The 19477-nt window shown below is 43.6% G+C and overlaps 1 protein-coding gene across 1 annotated transcript; it reads right to left on the bottom strand.

Annotated features, from left to right (window-relative positions):
• Positions 1-49: 49 nt before the first annotated feature.
• Positions 50-19475, bottom strand: ift122 (intraflagellar transport 122 homolog (Chlamydomonas)). Its single transcript, XM_076741199.1, has 29 exons — positions 19301-19475; positions 18564-18630; positions 18380-18464; positions 18215-18293; positions 18043-18119; positions 17861-17927; positions 17634-17780; positions 17066-17141; positions 15926-16117; positions 15387-15525; positions 14921-15123; positions 13804-13941; positions 13397-13561; positions 12956-13153; positions 12536-12676; positions 12168-12221; positions 11348-11509; positions 10371-10537; positions 8943-9114; positions 7517-7619; positions 5537-5677; positions 5325-5422; positions 4096-4196; positions 2777-2942; positions 2545-2662; positions 2327-2455; positions 1213-1289; positions 931-1095; positions 50-739 (listed from the first exon to the last, which is right to left on the bottom strand). Exons 1-29 carry the CDS (start codon positions 19342-19344, stop codon positions 653-655), a joined length of 3558 nt encoding a protein of 1185 aa, XP_076597314.1. The 5' UTR covers positions 19345-19475; the 3' UTR covers positions 50-652.
• Between the last annotated feature and the right edge of the window lie 2 nt (positions 19476-19477).

The raw sequence follows: 19477 nt of genomic DNA, 5'->3' as shown, positions 1-19477 counted from the left end.
TATTACTCAAGTTGCCTTTCTAACGTCATAAAGAAAACCCACTGTCACAAAAAATACCAAAATATTTTATTGAAAATGCTTGTTTTTCCCCTTGTAACAATATAAAAAATACATTCTCAGGATTACACACCAGATGTCCTGTACTGTTAGGAAACACAGTATTCGGTATATAAACTCGTGGAATGCACTTGTTTGCAGACGTATCTGCTCTTTGTGAATAATAACGTTCGACAATAAGAAATATCTATTAGCTTAAAACAGTGTTTTTTAAATAAATGTGTCATTAGAGTTTTTTTTTTTTTTTACACTGTACACCCATGTTCCCTTTAAAGTGGTGATGCAGTCAGTGACAGCCCAAGGTAATCTGATCCTAATAATCCAGTCGGGCTGATTGGCTGATGGTGCACTTTTCTTACCCTCGATAATGACAAACACACAAACACTACAGGTATTACTGCCCTCGAAGGGGAGCTCGAGGAATAGCGCGTAACACAATTCACATGACAACAGATGTCTATGGCTGATACAGTGCCGACAACATCGCACTGCAAGAGAACAATGACGACATGCCAGAAAACACAAAGGGCGGAAAGATTAGCTTGAGGGTACAAAAAGTGAAATGTTTAAAATAGCTGCTCTAGTTTTAAGTAGATCAATTTGGCTCATCGATGGGTCTGCGACAGTAAGGACAGCAGTTGTGTTGAAGCACCAGGAGCTCATAATCCTCACTGTGAAACATCTACGAGGAAATACAAAGGTTATTAGAACAGCCCAGAATAAACAGATGCGAAATATTGTCTATAAAGGACGGTGAACGTGGCAGAAAAGAAAGACACCTAAAACAGTGTGAGTGAAAGAAAGAAAGGCAGGTAAGCTTTGTCTGTGGTCCACACCAGGCTATACGCACTGTGTGCCTTATAAACGCTGTACCTTGAAGCAGGTGGGGCACATGGTGATGCTCACATCGGGCAGCAGGGAGCGGAAGTATTCCCATTTGAGCGGCCTGGGCCAGCGTTTGATCAGGACGTCCCTCCGGCTCATGGAGCGCAGCACCGAGCGACTCACCTTGACTGGGACAAAGTTCGAGCCCCCCTGCTGTTTGGACAGACACATGAACACATCCGCATTCTATTATGGACGCCGTCCTTTCACCCTGTCCAGCTGGTTTGTCCAGTTGGTGGAATATTAATCGCCTCATCTGTCCTTTCTTACCTCAAAGCTCATTTTGGCTGTAAATGGGTTTTCCTCAACGTCATCCAAGCCATCATCCATCCTCAAAGCCTGCAGCTCTGATCGGTGTTAATTCAGGACAAATAACTCAAGAAGTGCAAACATTTCACACATTTCAACACTGATTTCACATGATATGTGTGCTTTCTGTGGTTCTGTGTTTTTAAAACAGGAAGAGCTATTCTAAAAGACTATTCTACAGAGACTATTCTAAATGTGAGAGTGTTTAAAATGCCAATCAGTCGTGCCTGTCAGTCACGTCGTGGCTCTGGAGGAACAGAGCAGACCTCGGTGCCCTTGAGTGTCTGCCGGCTAATGCAGGTTAATCCCTGCACTAGGGCTGTGGCTACGGCTCTTGGAGGGTTAGTGTCATTAAGATGAGACAGGAGAGCCTCGCTAACCCTATTAGCTCAAGAGCTAAGATGACTTAGCTCTGACAGCTTACCCACCAGCACAGAATCGAGGCCAACGCCGACTAAACAGCTTCTTAGAACTGTCACAAGGCGGAGGGGAGTCACGTGCTTCATTTCTAAGAGACGTGCTGTGTTTTAGGGCAGGGATACAGTCTCTCAAGACCAGCAGGGTGAGGAGTAAACACAACCCTGGTTGCACAAAAAACTGGGACGCTGTGTACCAGTTAAATAAAAACAGAATGCAATCATTTGCAAACGAACTGTGTCGGCCAACAACGGTTTTATGAAGTGTTCCTGAGCCCATGTAGTAATATCCTTTAAACGATCATGGCGGTGGACCTTGCTCTCGCTCCATCCTTGCATGTGAACAACTGAGCCTTTCCAGGAAGCCCCTTTCATACCCAATCATGATACTATCACCTGTTACCAATCAACCTGTTTACCTGTGGAATGTTCCAAACAGGTGTTTTTGGAGCGTTCCACCTCTTTCCCAGTCTTTAGTTGCTCCTGTACCAACTAGTTTGAAATGTGTTGCTGCATCAAATTCAGACTAAGCATATATTTCAAAAAATCAATGAAGTTAATGAAGTAAAACATTAAATACAATGTTTTTGTACAGTTGTCAATTGAATGTTTTACTCAGCATCCATTTATGGATTGTTTATTTCTGCATTTAAGGATACCACCATTGTCCATATCGTGCCAGCGTGCATCCCTCTGATCCGCGTGAGGAACTTCTAGGTCAATCAGAGACACCGCCTCTTCATCACTGATGCCCTCCTCCAGGTAGAACTGCACCAGAGGCAACACCTCTGTACACAAGCAGACACGCTACATTAAAGACACAAATGGACTCCTCTCTGTTCCAACACCGCACACAACCTGTTTGCGTGTCACTGACCGTATGATGAAGCTGAGTAGATGAAAGGCTGCCTGCAGTTGATGCACACACTCCCCTGGTTGTTCAGCAGGGGGTTGTGGGTGGAGCAGCGGTAGCACATCATGCCCTCCATTAGGTCCTACAGGAAACATGGAAGTTTAACCTATACGTTCAAGGACACGGGGCAGAGGTAGCTCCTCTATTATTCAGAGAGCATCGATAAACAGTTAAATATAGCAGCATGTAAACGCACCTCGCTGTCGTGAAACGGCTTGGCGCGAATGGTGAGGCTGTCCAGTTCTATGGACTCCTGGAAGCGGGAGGGAATGTACAGCTCCTGGAGCTTCTCGTAGCAATACCTGGCAAGTTTATATGCACCCAGCTTTCGACTCTGCTTGGCCAAAGTACACAAGGTGTTACTAATAATCAGGTCAAGGAAAACTACTGTAGGAGCAGTTGGCAGTGTAAGTATAGTTTCATTGGGATATTGATTTCAAGGTGTCTTATTCAAAATTAGTTGCTTTTTATGTGGAAAAATTTACACTTGTGTGCTTTTATAAATAGGTACAATGGTATATTCCCTCATGTCTCTTAATGAGTACAACAACAGCCGTGCCGAGCCGGAAACATTGGCTAAATGCCCTGAAAGTAATACCTTGATAAGAATGTTTGTGTGCTTGTGTGAGTGCTTCTGCAGGCTTGTGTGGCTGTTTTCTGTGTTTGAGTTGAGGAAATTGTTGCTTATTTGTATTTATATGGAAACAGACTGTTCGGCCAGCAGCTCTGAGAGTGGCAATGACAGGTCAATGAGTTGCAGCTGCAAACAGCTCTACGCTGGCACTCCTCCATCACCTACAACTTAACACCACTGCTCTCCATTCCTCTCCACTCAGCTACTCTCCAGCTCCTCCCACAGACCCAGTTCTGTTCCACGGCCGCGGCTGTTGATAAATGCGTGTCCTCCCGTTGTTTAACTTGTTTAGTGCATCGTTGCTGTGACACTGTGTTTAACTGACCCAGTCCGACACAGCCCCGCTAAGTCTGTAAAATCTGAGCTCATGGTTTTTGGAGCACCTCAGTTCGGCCACAGAGGATCCCAGCTGCTCAGCCCGATTCCCTCCTCAAAGGCTGGGCTTTCCTCCCTCACTCTCTCCCTCCGCTGTGTGTGGCGGCGGGTGTGAGGGGGCTTCGTGTGTATATTTCTTCAAATTAAAGCACATTGTTTAGCGTATTTATGTATGTACACGTATGCACAAAGTTCCGTAATCAAAGCATTTGTTTAGATAATGGAGAATGAGCCTCTTGCTGGCACCGTCTCCTCCTCCCCATCATCACCCCTTTTATTTCTCTCAGCAGCAGCATAGTTTCCGCAGTGGCGCCAACTCTTCCGTTTTCTCTCTCCTTCTATCTTTTCCACCACTTTATCATCATTGTCTCTTCCAGTCTGGATTACAGATTGCCGTGTTTGGTCTCGAGAGTTTTCCAGGGAGAAATAGGGCCCCCACAATACTTGATTCTAAATATATTTGCTTGATGTCTATGTGCGGTCTACTTTCTCAAATGGAAGGATACACTTTCGAAATGCCTGGTGGCATGTCCTTGGTGAGGTTGTTCAGCAGGAATCTGCAGATGTTGAAGAGCGTGTCTGGCATGTGGGAACTGAAAGGCTCATCCTGAAAATCCAAACAGTTAGAAAATGAGTTATGGAAGGTTAAGGGATTATAAAACGAGAGAAATCTGATAAAAAAAAAAATGTGGGTTTTACATTTTTTAAAAGCTCCATCTCTCCCACTCCCCTACTTAATTTTTTCCTCTTTAAGCCTGGTCTAAAAGCAGCCTAACCCTGAGTGCCTCGTCCCACCTCGCAGTGCTCTGAAAGGGAAAGAAGAATTTGCTAAAGCAGTCACTAACAGCGCCTTATCCCAAAAGTTGATAGTTCAAATCTGTAGTGGCTGCCCCTGAGAGTTAAAGTGAGATATAGAGGTTTCCTGCTCTGGTCTGGATCACAGCGATGCCTCACTGATGCAGGGGTGTGACCACACCGAGCAGAAAGCTGAAACAACAAACTCAGGACACTGACACAGGCCAGGTCACCCGTATAGTGCTCATAACCAGGATTTGCTTGTTTGTAAGTAGGTTAGGACTGGGGGCTTGGAGAAGACCTGTAGTCATCATGATCAATCAAGCAGCTGGTTACCATGGGGACAGGGGTCAGGGAGGTTTCATGAAGTGAATCATTTGGACTGCTGCATAAAGGGCTTATCTTTCACTACGAGCAGTTATGTGTAGCACGTCCAAATTCTCAGTCAGGCAACTTTTAAGCAGAACATGAGCTAAAACGTGTAATAATAGTGGTTCCCAAGTAGTCCAAGCTGATTAAATTCCTTACAGTGGTCTCAACACTCGACTCTCTTTTGTTCACTTTACCCAACAACCTCTGTGCATGTATTAATTTCTCCTTTACCCGGAGTCTCTTTTTTCAGATTGACATAATCTCACAGAGCCAGGCCTCCGCCTTGTCAAACTCAGAGCGGTCTGAAGAAATGTGAGAGTGAAATTTGATTACAAAGTGGGCAGAAACACAGAGGGGCTGTCAGTACACTTCACGTGAAAACGGATAGAAGTACCATGAATGTGTTTGTATCCAAAGAGAAATCTAACCACACTGTAGGTACTATTTCCAGGGTTTTTTCAATTTGACAGCCAATCATGTGGCTGCTTCGTGATTTCTAAGGCCTCCTCCCACTTTTGTCTGGTCTGGCTATGAAAGATTAGTGTTGACGTCAGCAGCATGTTCTCACCGTGTAGCGCTGAATGGAGTGATAGACATGGTAGAGCGCAGCAAGATGCTGGAAACGCTCAAACTTCTTCAGCATTTCATCCCACTGGTCTTCACTTTCTGACTCAGACAAACACAGACGTAACAAGAGGTTAGTAAGAACAAATACATCCATTGAGATTAGCGGTAAAAAACAACTGCCCTTCCTTCCAATGCAAAGGCGATGGGTCTCACCTCTGGCGATGTCCAGACACTGCATTGACAGCATCCAGTAATAGTACCCTGCGTCGTTGAACCTGTTCTCCACCACTGCATTGTGGGTAAGCTGCTCCAGGACTTTCACGGCTTCATTCTGTCGCCCTGCCTTGTGAAATGCTAAAGAAAGAAAGAAAGAAAGAAAGAAAGAAAGAAAGAAAGAAAGAAAGAAAGTGGTGATGGATGGATGATGTTGTGCCCTTAAAAAACTGCCTAGTCTTGAAGCAATGCTGGATTTTAAGTGTCAATCCAAGACATCCTGCTTTATTTAATTAGTTCCTGGTGACATCTTTGGCGCTAAGTTGTCATCGGTTTTTACACTGTACTTCCCACTTTGGTAAAAAAAAAAAAAAGTGTTTCTTTTAGTTAAGCTTCAATGCCTCTCATGTCGTATGTGCAATTGTGCAATGCATTGTGTCTATACTCACATACATCTCAAACTGCAGAATTTCAGTGTGCCAAAAAAAAAAAAAAAAAAAAAAAAAAAAAAAAAAGGCATATAAAAGTGACTAAATGCCAACATCGATTTGTACTTCATGGCTACAAGGCAAACTTTTCTTAGTTTCTTTACATGTAATAACTAGCATAAGCCTTTTCCAAACAGGGTTTCTCCTGAACATCAAACACCAAAGCACTTTGCCTTTAAAGCTGTGATAAACATGAGCACTATTCTTCTTGTTCCTATCAGAGGGTAATTAGAGGCAGCTTTAGGGAGTCGACCCCAGCAGTGACCCTGCCCCTGCAACCACCGCCGGGGTCAGGACGTATTAGTGGCAAATATTTATCAGTCTACCCAACTGGATAAAAACACATTCAGCTGCTGCTGGTTAATGTAAGGAAGGTGCGCACACCCGCTTTCCCCTTACAGAAACCCAAAACACAAGCTGACAACAGTGGTTTTCAGGTCAAAGCTCCAAAACCCAAAAAATACACTTTACCGTGCAAGTAAATATAATAATGTCCTCAACTGTGATCTCAGCACTGAACATGTTTTTAGCAGAAATCGGGCAAATCAGGTTCATAGCATGACATTGATGAAACTTTGTCTGCTTTTCATTTACAGAGGTGAATTGCCTTTTTCAGTCCACGACAAGAATTTAGAGCGATTCGCTTTTCAAGGATTTGAACGAATGGAACTGAGAACCATGACAACTGTGAAAAGAGAGCTCCAAACTAAAAACATGGGAAATGTGAAAAACGAAAAAACAGGCACAAGGCCTTTTGGTGGTGGTGAATATGCTGCAGACCCACAGTGATGGACCTCTGGAGGTCCAGAACCCCCTTTCTGGAAACAACTGAGCTACATTTGCCCCCCCCCAACATATGTATCCAGCCAATTGAGTCTAGCTTTAACCATTTCTAAAGCTGTCATTGAGACGAACCAATGCAGTGGGCAGGAGACGAGCTGGAATCTCAGCTACAATCACTGGTAACAAAATACTGCGTCACCGCCTGACTTAAATACACCCGATCAGCAAAATGCATTACTGTAAGCAAGCTCCAATACAATCAGGCCTGTTCAGTCATGTCGAGACAGGCAGGGGAAGATTATGTAGAAGAGGAAATATGCCTGCTGAGATCATAATTATAAATCTATGAGCTGATTATAACTATGGTTACAGTTGGTAATCATCATCAGAGCCGCTTGTAGTACTGGTGATTAGAGGCATGCATGCATGTCATTCAGTTAACAGGCAGCCCAGCTCTGCTCTGCTCTGCTCCAGCAAAGAGGATCATGTTTTACAGTGGATAGGGAGAATCTTAAGGAAGTAGTGAAAAATGTCTGCGTCCAGAGCTGGCCAGGCTTTATCACTTCCATATGTAAACATTGGCTGAGGCTGTAGACTTTAATGTTCACTGAAATAACCCTGCAAAAACAGAATGACTGCATACATTTGGAGCAACCTGTACAGGCTTACTCAATGTGAAGGTGTAGCCCTGGCGATGATGCAAACTCACCTTTTTGCGCCTCTTCAAAGCGGTCGTTCTCAGCCAACCACTGGGCATAAGGCACAAAGACGTCATTTTTGAACTGGGGGTGCTTCTCCAGCAAAGAGAAGGCCTGAGAAAGGAACAGGTGAGAGCAAAGAACAGACTTGTAGTACAGCATATATGACCAGTCGACATAACGATGTATAAGTCCCTCCAGACCGCAGCATATATAGACGAGCGTAACGCTGCCCACGGTAATTATGGCTGAACTGCAGTTGATTAGGGACATACGTGTTACCACACATTATTCAGAGAAACACACATTATTTCCTGTAAAAACATGGCTACAGCATTATTAATTAGCGGAGTACAAAGGAAAGTGTATGAGCTAAGTTGATTTCACACTCTATTAGAACTACAACTGCAGCTCTTATCCTGTTTGAATGACAGGATATAAAGGGCTGCTGTAGTGCCCTGTGGACATATATTTGCCTGTCACAGTGACTGATTAATCTAAATGTCCTGTAGCAAAACCTGAGCCAAGAAACACACACCAGTCATACTATACAGTAAAAGAGAGAAAGGGTGTGTGTGTGTGTGCGTGTGTGTGTGTGTGTGCTCCAGACCTGTGAGCCCAAAGTCATGTAAAGAAATACTTTGTTTTAGAACAGTGCAGTGAATAGCATCCATATGGCCTGTGCTGTAACTCTAGTCTGGGTTCTGTCCTGTCTTGGTGTCCACCTCCCCCAGTGAAGCACATAAAGCTAACTGTTCTCAACCTCTGCTCCTTCTTTTTTTTTTTTTTGCTCTCTGAGGATCAAATAAATATCCAGGGAGTCTTCCCCAGACACCACAGCAGAACCGCGTGTTCATGATTTGATGTTCTGTTTTTGGCTCTTCTGTTTCAGCATGCAAATCGCCAACGTGCATCTGTGTAACGCCTTTAACTCGATTAAAGACTGCAGATGGATTAAAGAAATGCAATATTTTCGTCTTGTCTGAGCAGCGTGATCCACTCTGATGGAGGAATTTGATTGGAAGCAGAATGGAGCTTTAAGCGGATACTCTTTCGGTGCAGTAGAGTGTTTTGTGCTTCTCGCTCTCTAATCATCGTGTGGGCATGGATTCAGAGAAATCCAAAGCTGGATGATTAGCTCTGGAGTGTGCGCGTGGTTTAAGTTTATCGGTGCGTGAGGAAATTAGGCGGATGCATTGTCTTATTGTTTGCGTTCTGCTGTGGTTACTTTAACAAATGCATTATACTTTTCTGGAGACCCCTGCAAAATGTGAACAGGCCGAGTGGTTTATGATATTGGATTCTGAGTACCACAGCAGTTTATTTAGCACAGTCCTATAGGGCTCACTTTATATTTATGTGATTGTCTCAGGACACTATATATAAGCCATGATGAGCAGAACAGGTGCGTCTCCCGTGTACATAAGTGTGTCAGACCTCTTCCCAGTGCCGTGTTTCCACATGCAGCTGCACCAGAGCCTGCAAGTCTCCCATCTTGGAATAAGTCTCTGAGGCATAGCCATGGTGCTTCAGCTTCGTCAAGTAGAACGCACACTTTGCCAGCGGTTCGCGCTCAGCCTTGTCCAACTTGCGAGCGATGTCGATCAGCCTGCATGAGAGGAGACAGGAGGAATGAGCGCACACAGACAGGGCCAGTGCGGATAAACCCTTACGCAGGGGGGTCCGTTGCATCAAACTATGCTCATGACCCCAAAAAGAATATGAACCAGCCAGGGTCACTAGCTGTATCAGATTCAGGTTAAAGAGCCCTGACTCTGTTCAGTTGTACTCAGCTGTGCTGACCAACTGGTAGCTCCACAGGAGGCTTACAGCATGCAGACAATAGGTCAGATGGAGTCAGTGGGGAGTTCTGATATGACCACCACAGACTGCTTATCAGTTTGCCTGGTTTCAACAACACACACTCACACTCCACGTGCCTACTGCCTACTACCCATGTATCAGTGCATGCTCGAAAGGCAATCATTCCCTATGTACTTTCTTAGCAACCATAAACATGTCAAATATACTCGTTAATACTGATAATCTGACAGAGGGACACATGTTCTGGATATTTACTATTTTATTGCTGCCTTGTGCTACTAAGTATGCAACAAAGATTGAAAGTTATAGATCCCTCCAGACATGTTTTAAGACAATTCATGTCAGATATGGTTTTTCCAGAAAACAAGTTTAGTGACTTTGTTAAAATTCTTTAACTTGCATCTACTTTTTCCCGCTCACTGAAAAATCCAGAAATCTAGGAAAACGCAAAGATTTTTCATTTCGAAACGTTAACTTCTGAACTGAAGAATCTGACAACAACTTTCTATTGTCAAACATGGCGAGGGTCTAACATCCAAATAAAGTAACAATAAGCAGCACATACTTTTGCAGTGACTTAAATCTGCAAAGCATCAAATCAGGAGTCTGCAATGGTTGAAGCAACTTGAGTGTATCAGATTCAAACCTGGAGTTCAGGGTTTAAATCTGACTCCTGGTATTTTGCCCACTCTCTGCCCCGAGCTAGCTACACTTCCCTACTTGAAATAAAAACAAAATTCCAGTAGAGTATTCAATTTGTGTGTTGTAACCTACAAAGTCAGAGACAGCTCCACCACTGACAGTAAAATTAGGACAGTGAGGCACGAGTGTGAACATTTCTAACCATCATTTGTTCAGTTATGAATTAGAAAATGTGCATGTTTACTATATTCAAGGATGGACACACATTATGGACACAGGTTTGGGGAAATCATGCACACAAATCCAAAAAGGCGGTTTAGAAAAGGTTAAACAAGAATAAACGCTTATCTTATGGTGAAAAGCTGATCTAGAGGGTTTCACACAGTGACTGACACCTACATGTCTGCCCAGCCGTGTTCGCCTATAATGTCTATAGCTTTGAGATGTTCTCCTGCTGACAGGTACATCTCTGCTGCTGCCCGGGGCTCCTTGCTGCTCTTAGCCCAGTCTGCCTGCTTGGTCATCAGGATCCGAGAGCTCTTAGGGTCTGTCGCTCCAACAAAATCCTGCAGGAAAGACAGACAGTTGCAAACTTATTAAAATACCAAAGGTAACTTTTCAACTGGAATCCTAATACTACTCGGGAATGAGAGCAAGAGATGTCCAGTTCAGACAGTCAGCACCATGTTGGTCAAGGCCGAGACAGGAGGAGAGTCACAAAAACAGCAGGCTGCTAGAGGGCCTTTCCCTCCGGTGTCCTTCCTACCTAAAACAAACAGCCTGTAGGACCAGATGGCCACACAGCCACATAAATATACAGCAGCCACATCAAACACACATACAATCTGATACACATGCGCACACAAATATACATGGACGAGTCATGGCTGTGTCATCTGCCCCGGCAATGTGAATGTAATGCTGATGATCAAAGTGTCCCCCCACATGTAAACATAATAAAGCATGAATTTGTCTCAACTCCGACTGACCTCCTCATCATTGTATTCATGTAAAAGCAGACGCTCGCCTTACTTCTCTTCATTTGTGCTCCATTTACAACTGCAACATGTGTGTAAGTTACCTCTGTCTTACACAGGGGTATGTGTACAAAAGCACGGTGTGTGTGTGTGTATACTGATCAGATGATATATGTGGAGATTCCAGTGATATATGAGGAGATGAAAGACAGACGGTAAAGGGGGATCGGTTGAACACAGTGCAGGGCCCCAACTTGGCATAACCGCACATAATGAAGAAAAACACATGTTCTACACTCCTAAAACATGCACTGCTTTCCAGGTCATTCTGTCCGTATTGATACCAAGGTATGTTGTACATGCATATGTGTAGTTTTTGTCAATGGATGATTTAATCACCTTGGCGTACTCAAACATGCGCAGGTCAGTGTACATGCTCAGGGCTCTGGATTCGTGGCCAGTGCGTTTGTAAAGCTTGGCTGCCTCATGGAATTTCCCCTGGTAGGCATAGACGTCTGCCAGGAACAGCTCATTGTCGTTCTCACCCCGCTTCTTCCTCTCCTGCAAATCAGTCAACACAAACACTGGCATGTGTGCAGAGATAAACACTCACATGCATGTACACACATTCACACACAACTGTTATGCATGTGTTCACACACACATTGAGTCAACAACATCAAAGGCAGTAAAAACTATTGGCTTGCTGGATGCAATCAGCCTCACTTTTGAACCCACACTAAACTCTTTGACCATCGGGCAGAGAGAAATCAGTGTGCAAATACTACTTTCATATCACTAAATGAAGTCCACTTTAATAGAGGGACATTTCCCCTTTTCAAAAGAGAGAACAGCAGATAGTTTCTGCAGGAGCTGGCCAACTTGAAAAGGACTTTCCTCCGCTCTGCATGCATACAATCAAGGAATGTGTGTGTCCTTCGCTGTGTGTATTTGCTTGAATGCATGTGTGGACTGGACCAGATAAGGTCATTCAGGATACAGGTTCCTCCCCTGTGTGAGTGTGTAGCCCAGGGCAAAGCCTGGCAATTAAATGTATCATTCCCATTAATTGTTGTGACTGGCCCGGTCTCCCACCGAGCCTTGTCTAACATTGATGATGTCAGCTCTGGTCAGAGCAGAAATCAGCTAACAAAAGATGTGAACTTGGCATTGCACAGTGTTGAATGATTTCTTCCCCTTTCTGAAGAGTAGGTGTTACCTCGATGCTGTTGATGAGCTCCAGGTAGCGCAGGTCTCTGATCCTAATGAAGGCCTGAAAATGGGATAAGGCAACTTAGAATTTCAGGGATGGCCTCTCCTGGTGTTGTGTTTTCTTTGCAGTACCAGCTTCTTAAAATCAGATCAAAAATACCATTTGAACATTGCTTATGTTTATATTTAGATACCTGGGTAATGATGTATGTGCTGTAATTTGTTTGTGAGTGTTTTCAGATGTTGAAGCCTAAGACTAGGCAAAGGTATTGTCACACTGTTGCCGCTATTTGTACGTTTTTATTATTCTGTCATGATGCAAGTAGTAAAGTAAGTGGGCCGATGATCAGAACGATTTGTGTGTGTCTGACTGGCCTTCTTGGCGGTGTCAAAGTCAAGTCCCTCCAGGGCCTCTGTGGCTAAATCCCTCCAGTCACTGTCTGTCACACCCAGACAGGCGATCTGATAGGCCTCCTTAAACATCTTCCTCTCCAGGTACTGGTACATGGGTGCTGACTAGAGAGAGCAAAAACACCTTCATCATAAAGACTTACACATTTTACAGTGTGAAAGCAAACTAATCAAAAAAGAAGAAGAGGACCACCAATAAATCATATCTTCACCACATTATTCTCACAAACTGATAGAAAAGCAGACCATATACATATTTTTTCATACAACTGAATATCACGATATTTAAGATACACCAACATGTGGCAATGGCGTGCCACCATTTCTACATTATCACCACATGGTACCTCCAGACTCCAGGCCGGCCGACAATATACTACACACCTGAGGCACCTCCACAGCAGACATGGAATAGACGTGGAGACAGAAGATCTTTGAGCCGTTGTAGCCAACCATGAAGCCCTGCATCTTCTGCTGGTGCACAGGAAAGTTACTAGCTTTGATGTTAAGGTAGCCGTTGCCAGAGAAGCACAGCATGTCCTCACACTGGGTGTTCCAGGCCACGCTGTTAGCATTAGGCTCCTACAGCGAAAGTAAAAGAAAAGAGGGAGGTAAAGAAGGTTAGCAGGAATATAAGGTCTAGAGGTGACTGGAGAACACAGACCAGGCAGGAGTACATGAGCAAGATGTGAACCTATACCTAATGCGAATAATCACACATACATGCATGTTTCTATTTTATTCCATCTCACTGCACCTCTGAAATGTATTTTAAACTCTGCCAAGTTCGGTTCCCCCACCTTGCCCTTAAGCCTCTCCACTGACCTGAAAAAGCAGTTCTTTACTGTTGATGTCGTAGACCAGGAGTGTGTTGTGCTCATCCACCACAGCCAGCTTATTGCGGGAGGCGCTCATGTCCAGGCAACGCACTGACGTTGACAGCTTCAGCAACGTGATGGGAAACGGGTTGTCAACAAATATCTTAAGGATCTGCATCACAAAAAAAAAGAAAATGCAGTGTCAGGACTAATGCTAGGTATCTCAATAAACATAAACACTATAAGGAACGTGTGTTGTGACCTGCAGTCCCATCCCAATAATAACTGAATCTCATCTTTTTCAAGGAGAAAGCAGTTTCTTTCATGTTCAGATTCCTGGACCACTGACTCCTGAGCAGGAGTGCCATTTCTAAGGTGACTTAATGTGGGAATGTATTTTCTCAAAATACTCACAGCTCCATTTTTTAACCCCACTAGCAGGCCCTCTCTGCCTGGCGGACCACCGATCACTTTGATGTAGCGAATTAGAGACTCCATCACCCATTCTTTTTCCCTGACACTGGTGAAGGACAGGCACTGGAGCCTCTTCTCCTGCACAAGAGCAGAGTGAGAAAATTGAGACCACAATATAACACATGAAAGACTGACTGCTTCAGAATGACCAAATGATCCTGTTTTTATTATTTCACAGACTGTTAATCTCACCCTTTACGTTCAGACACGGTCGTAAACGTCCAACAAACCGTAGCACATTGTTCTTTTAAACCTTACAAAGTGTGGCTCAGTGTCAGAAAGCAATGCCATAAAGATAAACAATGATTTGATGTGACACAGACATACACATTCCATACGGGCACAGCCCATTTATATGGTCTAAAAGCTGAAACACAAGCACGGCTGTTAGAGAGAGATCTGAAGCACCTCTGTCACACACAGACAGATTTAAAGGGAAATAACCTCTGTGTTATGGCTGCATCTCCTCCCTACCAGCCTCTGTCAAACACTTAGAGACAAGAAGGAGAGAGGAACCCCGAGGGACATCCACTGGTTCAACAGACTGTGGTTCTTCCCCTTCATTCAACTGTCTTGCTTTATCCAGCTTGAAGAGGGTTGAGGAGGGGAGAGAGACAGAGCCTGCAGAGCACATGCACAGCTGGAGCCTTTTGCAAACTAGGCAGAAACATCTGGGAAGCCAGCACTTTCATGATATTATCATTTTTCTCTGGGCTGTTTGGGAAAGTACTGAATGGTTAAACACTGAATCACTCTTCTTCCATCATGTTAATAGTGCTCAAGTGTCTCTGCAGCCTCTTGCGCAATCTGTCAAGTGTGCATTAGTGTAATTTACAAAGAACAAGAGTGTCACTGCAGGTCAGTAGAATTAAGTCTGACATGCACAAGTGAAGGACAACTGTTTGTCTCATGTGAGTAATGACCCAGAACACAAACACGCCTTGGTAGGTGCCAGCAATACATTTTAAGTTTGAAAATTAAAATGAGTGTTTTGGGTGCTTTGTTTTTATGAGCATTACACTGCACGATGACTACAGGAATATTTATCTCTTCTGACCTGGCAGAGGATGATATGCTGGGAGCAGACCACCAGCAAGTTGCATTCAAACTTCCGGCTAATTTTCTCCTTAGGCCGGTAGTGCATGTCTGAGGAGTCATCTGAATAGAGCTCATAGATGCGGATCTTCTCGGGCAGCTGGATAGCAAGACGGTTTCTGTAGATGGCGATCTTCTTCACCAGCTCATGACACTTGATCCTCACTGGGGAAAGAAGGAAATGAAGGGAGAGAGCCGACATATGAGGAGGGTGAGGACAGTTGAGTTATCTGCCAATGCATCCTGTTGGCCGAGTCGTCTCATGGATGACTGTTCAATCCCAGATATGCTGTCATGCTGCTTTTCCTTGTATGTGTAAAAAGTTACTAATTTAATACTAATTAGAATGTAATCCTAGTGGAGTGTATTACATTACAATATGTCCTCTATTAGAAACTCAACATTGTGTTACTACAGCAAAAGTGCACCTTTTTGTTCAGTGATGAGGTGCTGGACGATGACATCAGTCATGCTGTCTCTGTAGGCATAGCGATCCTTGTAGAGGCCATGAACTGTACTGAAGATAAGTTGGTAGCAGGCAACAGTCCCGTCCTGGCAGCCCAACACCTACATAAGAGATAACAATGTAGCAGTACATCCTATTAACACCTCTAATAAAAGACTGTGAGAGTGGGAAAGTGTTCCTGTTGTTAAAGCCTCAACACACTAAAACTGAGAGAATCCGCCAGCAACCAATTCGCTCTTGTGTGCCTCGTCACTTTCAGTTAAATATGGTGAAAGAAAAAGCTGTTAAAGTGTTACTTTAAAATCAAATGATTGGTGTATCTGTGAACCTTAAAAGGCGCCATGCAATGAGATGAAGAAAATTCAAATGCAGACTGACACTCATGTCTGAGCTTTATCAGTGTTTTGCATTTTCGCACTCCTCTCACTCTGACACACACACTATTATTTAAGGGTTGGGATAACTTCTCTGGACGCATGAGGTCATTAGCTGCGAACCCACCACAAAGTTGGAGTCAGGCTTAACCCGGCATGTCCACACCCAGGCGTTCTGCTCTCCGATGGTGCCGAGCCGCACACCATCTTTGGTGTAGAGGGAGGCCTGTTTATCAGAGCCGCCCATGACTATGTACTCGCCCTTGGAGAAATAGCTGACGCAACAAGGGTCATAGGTGAGAGTCCTGTCTTTTCCAATCTGAGAGAGACAAAGAGAGAAGTGGGCATTAAATCAAGAATACAACGAGTAGTTCACATATTTATTGCCCAGGGGCATGGGCCAACAATTCCCACTTTCTGAGCTGACACACATCAAAGTCCACAGTACGTCCAGCCATCCCTTTGAGTGTCTGATGGAAAGATACAGAAAAAAAGTGTTTCTATGGTTTAAATAGTGTCTATTGTATTAGACTTCAAAGTCCATTTGCACAATGCTATAATAGTTCCCCGACCCTTGCATCTGTTTCTCGTCACTCTGGGAAAAAAGCTGCCTTACAATCCATAGTTATTTTCTTTCATTGCGAACAATTCCTGGCGTCGTAATCAAAACAGAATGTTCACTTAAATAGATAAATAGGCCAATGACAATATATGAGCCTAAGGCATAACGGCAGAGTAATGAACAGTGCATATTTGTCTATAATTACGGTATTGCCCACGGGGAATTTAAGAGGAAGGAGGGACAGTGAGGGGGCTATTAAAGCATAGCAGGATCACTTCCAATGTGCTGTTATGGTTTCAATAGACCCTGACAGTCTGATTACAACAGGAAACACAGGTCTTAAACTCAGCAAAGTGTTTCCAATCCCATATATTTTGGAGAGATAGGCAGCCTCAAGTATTCTTGTTTATTATTGCTACAGCAAGTGATAAAACACACAGTGAGCTAATAGTGTTTCTATTAGTCTTCTGATCTTTCTCTTTAATGAGGCTGCCTATATTTAGTCATCTAAATGCCCTTTTAAACAGTTTGAAGCTGGAGAGGAGAAAGCTTTGTTTTATTAGAACATATTGCACGTGCAAGTCTCAGTAAATATGTATGTATATGTATGTGTACACTGCCAAGTCGCCATGTTGGTTTTACTTTGGCATACCATAAGGTAATTTGGGACTCAGAACTTCTCTTGCATGGATCTGTGATATTCACCTGCTTTCCACTGAGCTGATAGAAGGACAGCTTCTGACCCCAGTCTGCCACAGCCAGAATGTCATTGTGCTCATCCCTGTGAAAATACAACAAAAATGACTTTAGGCCTAAGTACTCCTGTCAACACACTGTACTGACGGGGCTTTGGTTGTTTAGGTAATGGTGACAGTGTTATCACGGTGACGTATGGTCAAGCATTTTCCCCCAAGAATGGAAAGCTTTTAGCTTTACAATGTTTCTCTTCTCAGCAAATATCTGTTGCATGTGTTAATCTCTATTATTGTCACATACAGTAAGCCTATGTATCTATCCATCTAAGCCCTTGTGCTGCAAAGAATTCATCCTGTCAAATTGTCCCTGGGCAAGACACTGAGCCCCTAGCAGAACAAGAGGAACAATTTTCTGGCTGGCCACTGCCACCTGCTGGCCTTACACAAGCTATCCACTTAAAATGCAATGCACTCTCATCGTAACTTAAATCGGAGCAGCGTGTATGGATAGTATATTTAACAAATTACCACTTTGTTTTTTCTACAATCTTATACTGCAATAATTAAGAAAGACTAACTTTGAGGGGTTCCATGCTATAGACCAGATAGGAGACGATGAGCCTCCTGGACGCTCTATCTTGACCTTCTCCTCTCCATTCTTGTTCCGAATGCTCACCACTCCATTCATCATGCCAAGGGCAAGGTACTGGCCATCGTTTGTCCACCTTCAATCAAATGAAATTCTTCAAGATAAACATGTCATATTACAGTGTTGGAGACAGTTTCAACTAAAGACTTCACTTACCCACAACATGTTATTTTGCTGCTGACTTTATGTTTGTTAACAGATTTTTGCTCCGGGGACCACAGGCCTAAAAATGCAAAAGATGTCCTGAGCCCATGGGGGCAATTTTTCAAAAATATTTAAAGCATATTGTGTACAAGATTATAAAGTTCAGTATAGACTCAGATTCATGGTGCACTCACCGAAGTCACCAGAGGAGCAGGAGGCAAGCCGGTGAGTAACAGGGTTATAGGCAACGCACTGAATAGAGTCATTATGACTACAAATAAACACATGAAAAAAAACAAGAGATTGAGGAATATACTCTGCAGAAAACGCCTTAATATTGACAGGATAAGCAAAAGTGACACTTACGTATATTTTAAAATACCCTCTAGTTTAGACGTCCAGATGATGATGCTTTTGTCTGCTGACCCTGAGGCAAACCTTTTCCCTGCAAAGAAATGCAGTAGTTACTAAGATAACACTGATGACAGACAAAGGGAAACATTGTGCACAAATGGAGAGCCAGCTGCGTACCATCTTTAGCGTAGGCCACACAGTACACTATGTCTTTGTGTCCTTTTAAAGGCTGGATCAAAACTCCATCTGCCGTGTCATAAACCTGCAACAAAAATACAATACAGTCAATGTACTGTAATAACAATGCATGGATTCTTTACATACATGTGAGCCTTGGCCAAAGAAAACAGCAAAGCCTTACCAGGACGCGAAGGCCTGCAGCAATGATGAGCTGACTGCCATCTGGCTTGAAGGCAAGATCATAAACACTTCAAAAGAGGATAATGATGAAACAGTTACTCAATGAATCGCTTAGTCCATAAACATTGTGTAAGTTATTTATTAAGGAAAGAGGACAAACATTCACTAGATTCCAGCTTCACAAATGTGGAAAAAGCAGTATGTCAGAAAAGGAGGTGGTCCAGAGGAGGACCCCTTAACATAGCTGTAGTCCTATTAATGCTGTTTATTAATATTAATGTATAAACATTGAGTTTGACGAAGCAAACAAAATTACGACTGTGCAGAAAAATCTGTCCTCTTGGACTGACAGAGGTATACATAGCGTTCTATAACTTAGTAACTCCCTAAATGAAAGCAGCAAGCAATGATGTGCAGCAACAACGAAGACATGGCTCTTAACGACAGCTAGCTAGCTTAATGTTAGCATTAGCTCCGACCAAACGTTACATTGTGTAGCAAAAGAAGGGTGACATTCTTCACTTATGACAGGACCAATATTTTACATACATATTCGAAATATACACCATAATTAGTATTCCTGTCGTTTATGAAATCAACTTGCTGTGTGGCTAATGCTAGCTAACGTAGCGGGCTAACACTAGTTTACATAGCAACGGCCGTTGCTAACCACCTAGCGTTACATCCCAGCTCCAGGCCTAGCTTCACAGCGTAAACGTAAAACATCTAAACTCTCACCACTGATCACGAACAGTTTCTCTCCATGCCAGCACGGCTCTCATTTCCACCTTTTAGCAGCAAACGGGGCTGCAGGGGTTTTTTATCAACAGGTTGTTGTAGCTTGTTCAGTCGCTTTTTCATACTAAGCTCCGTTTTCCTGATTCGTCGTTACTGCGCAGACTCGGATCTGGCCGC

This window comes from Chaetodon auriga, chromosome 10, assembly GCF_051107435.1.
Source record: "Chaetodon auriga isolate fChaAug3 chromosome 10, fChaAug3.hap1, whole genome shotgun sequence".
Lineage (NCBI taxonomy): Eukaryota > Metazoa > Chordata > Actinopteri > Chaetodontiformes > Chaetodontidae > Chaetodon > Chaetodon auriga.
Note: the sequence above shows the minus strand (reverse complement) of the source record. Positions and strands in the feature narration are given on the sequence as shown.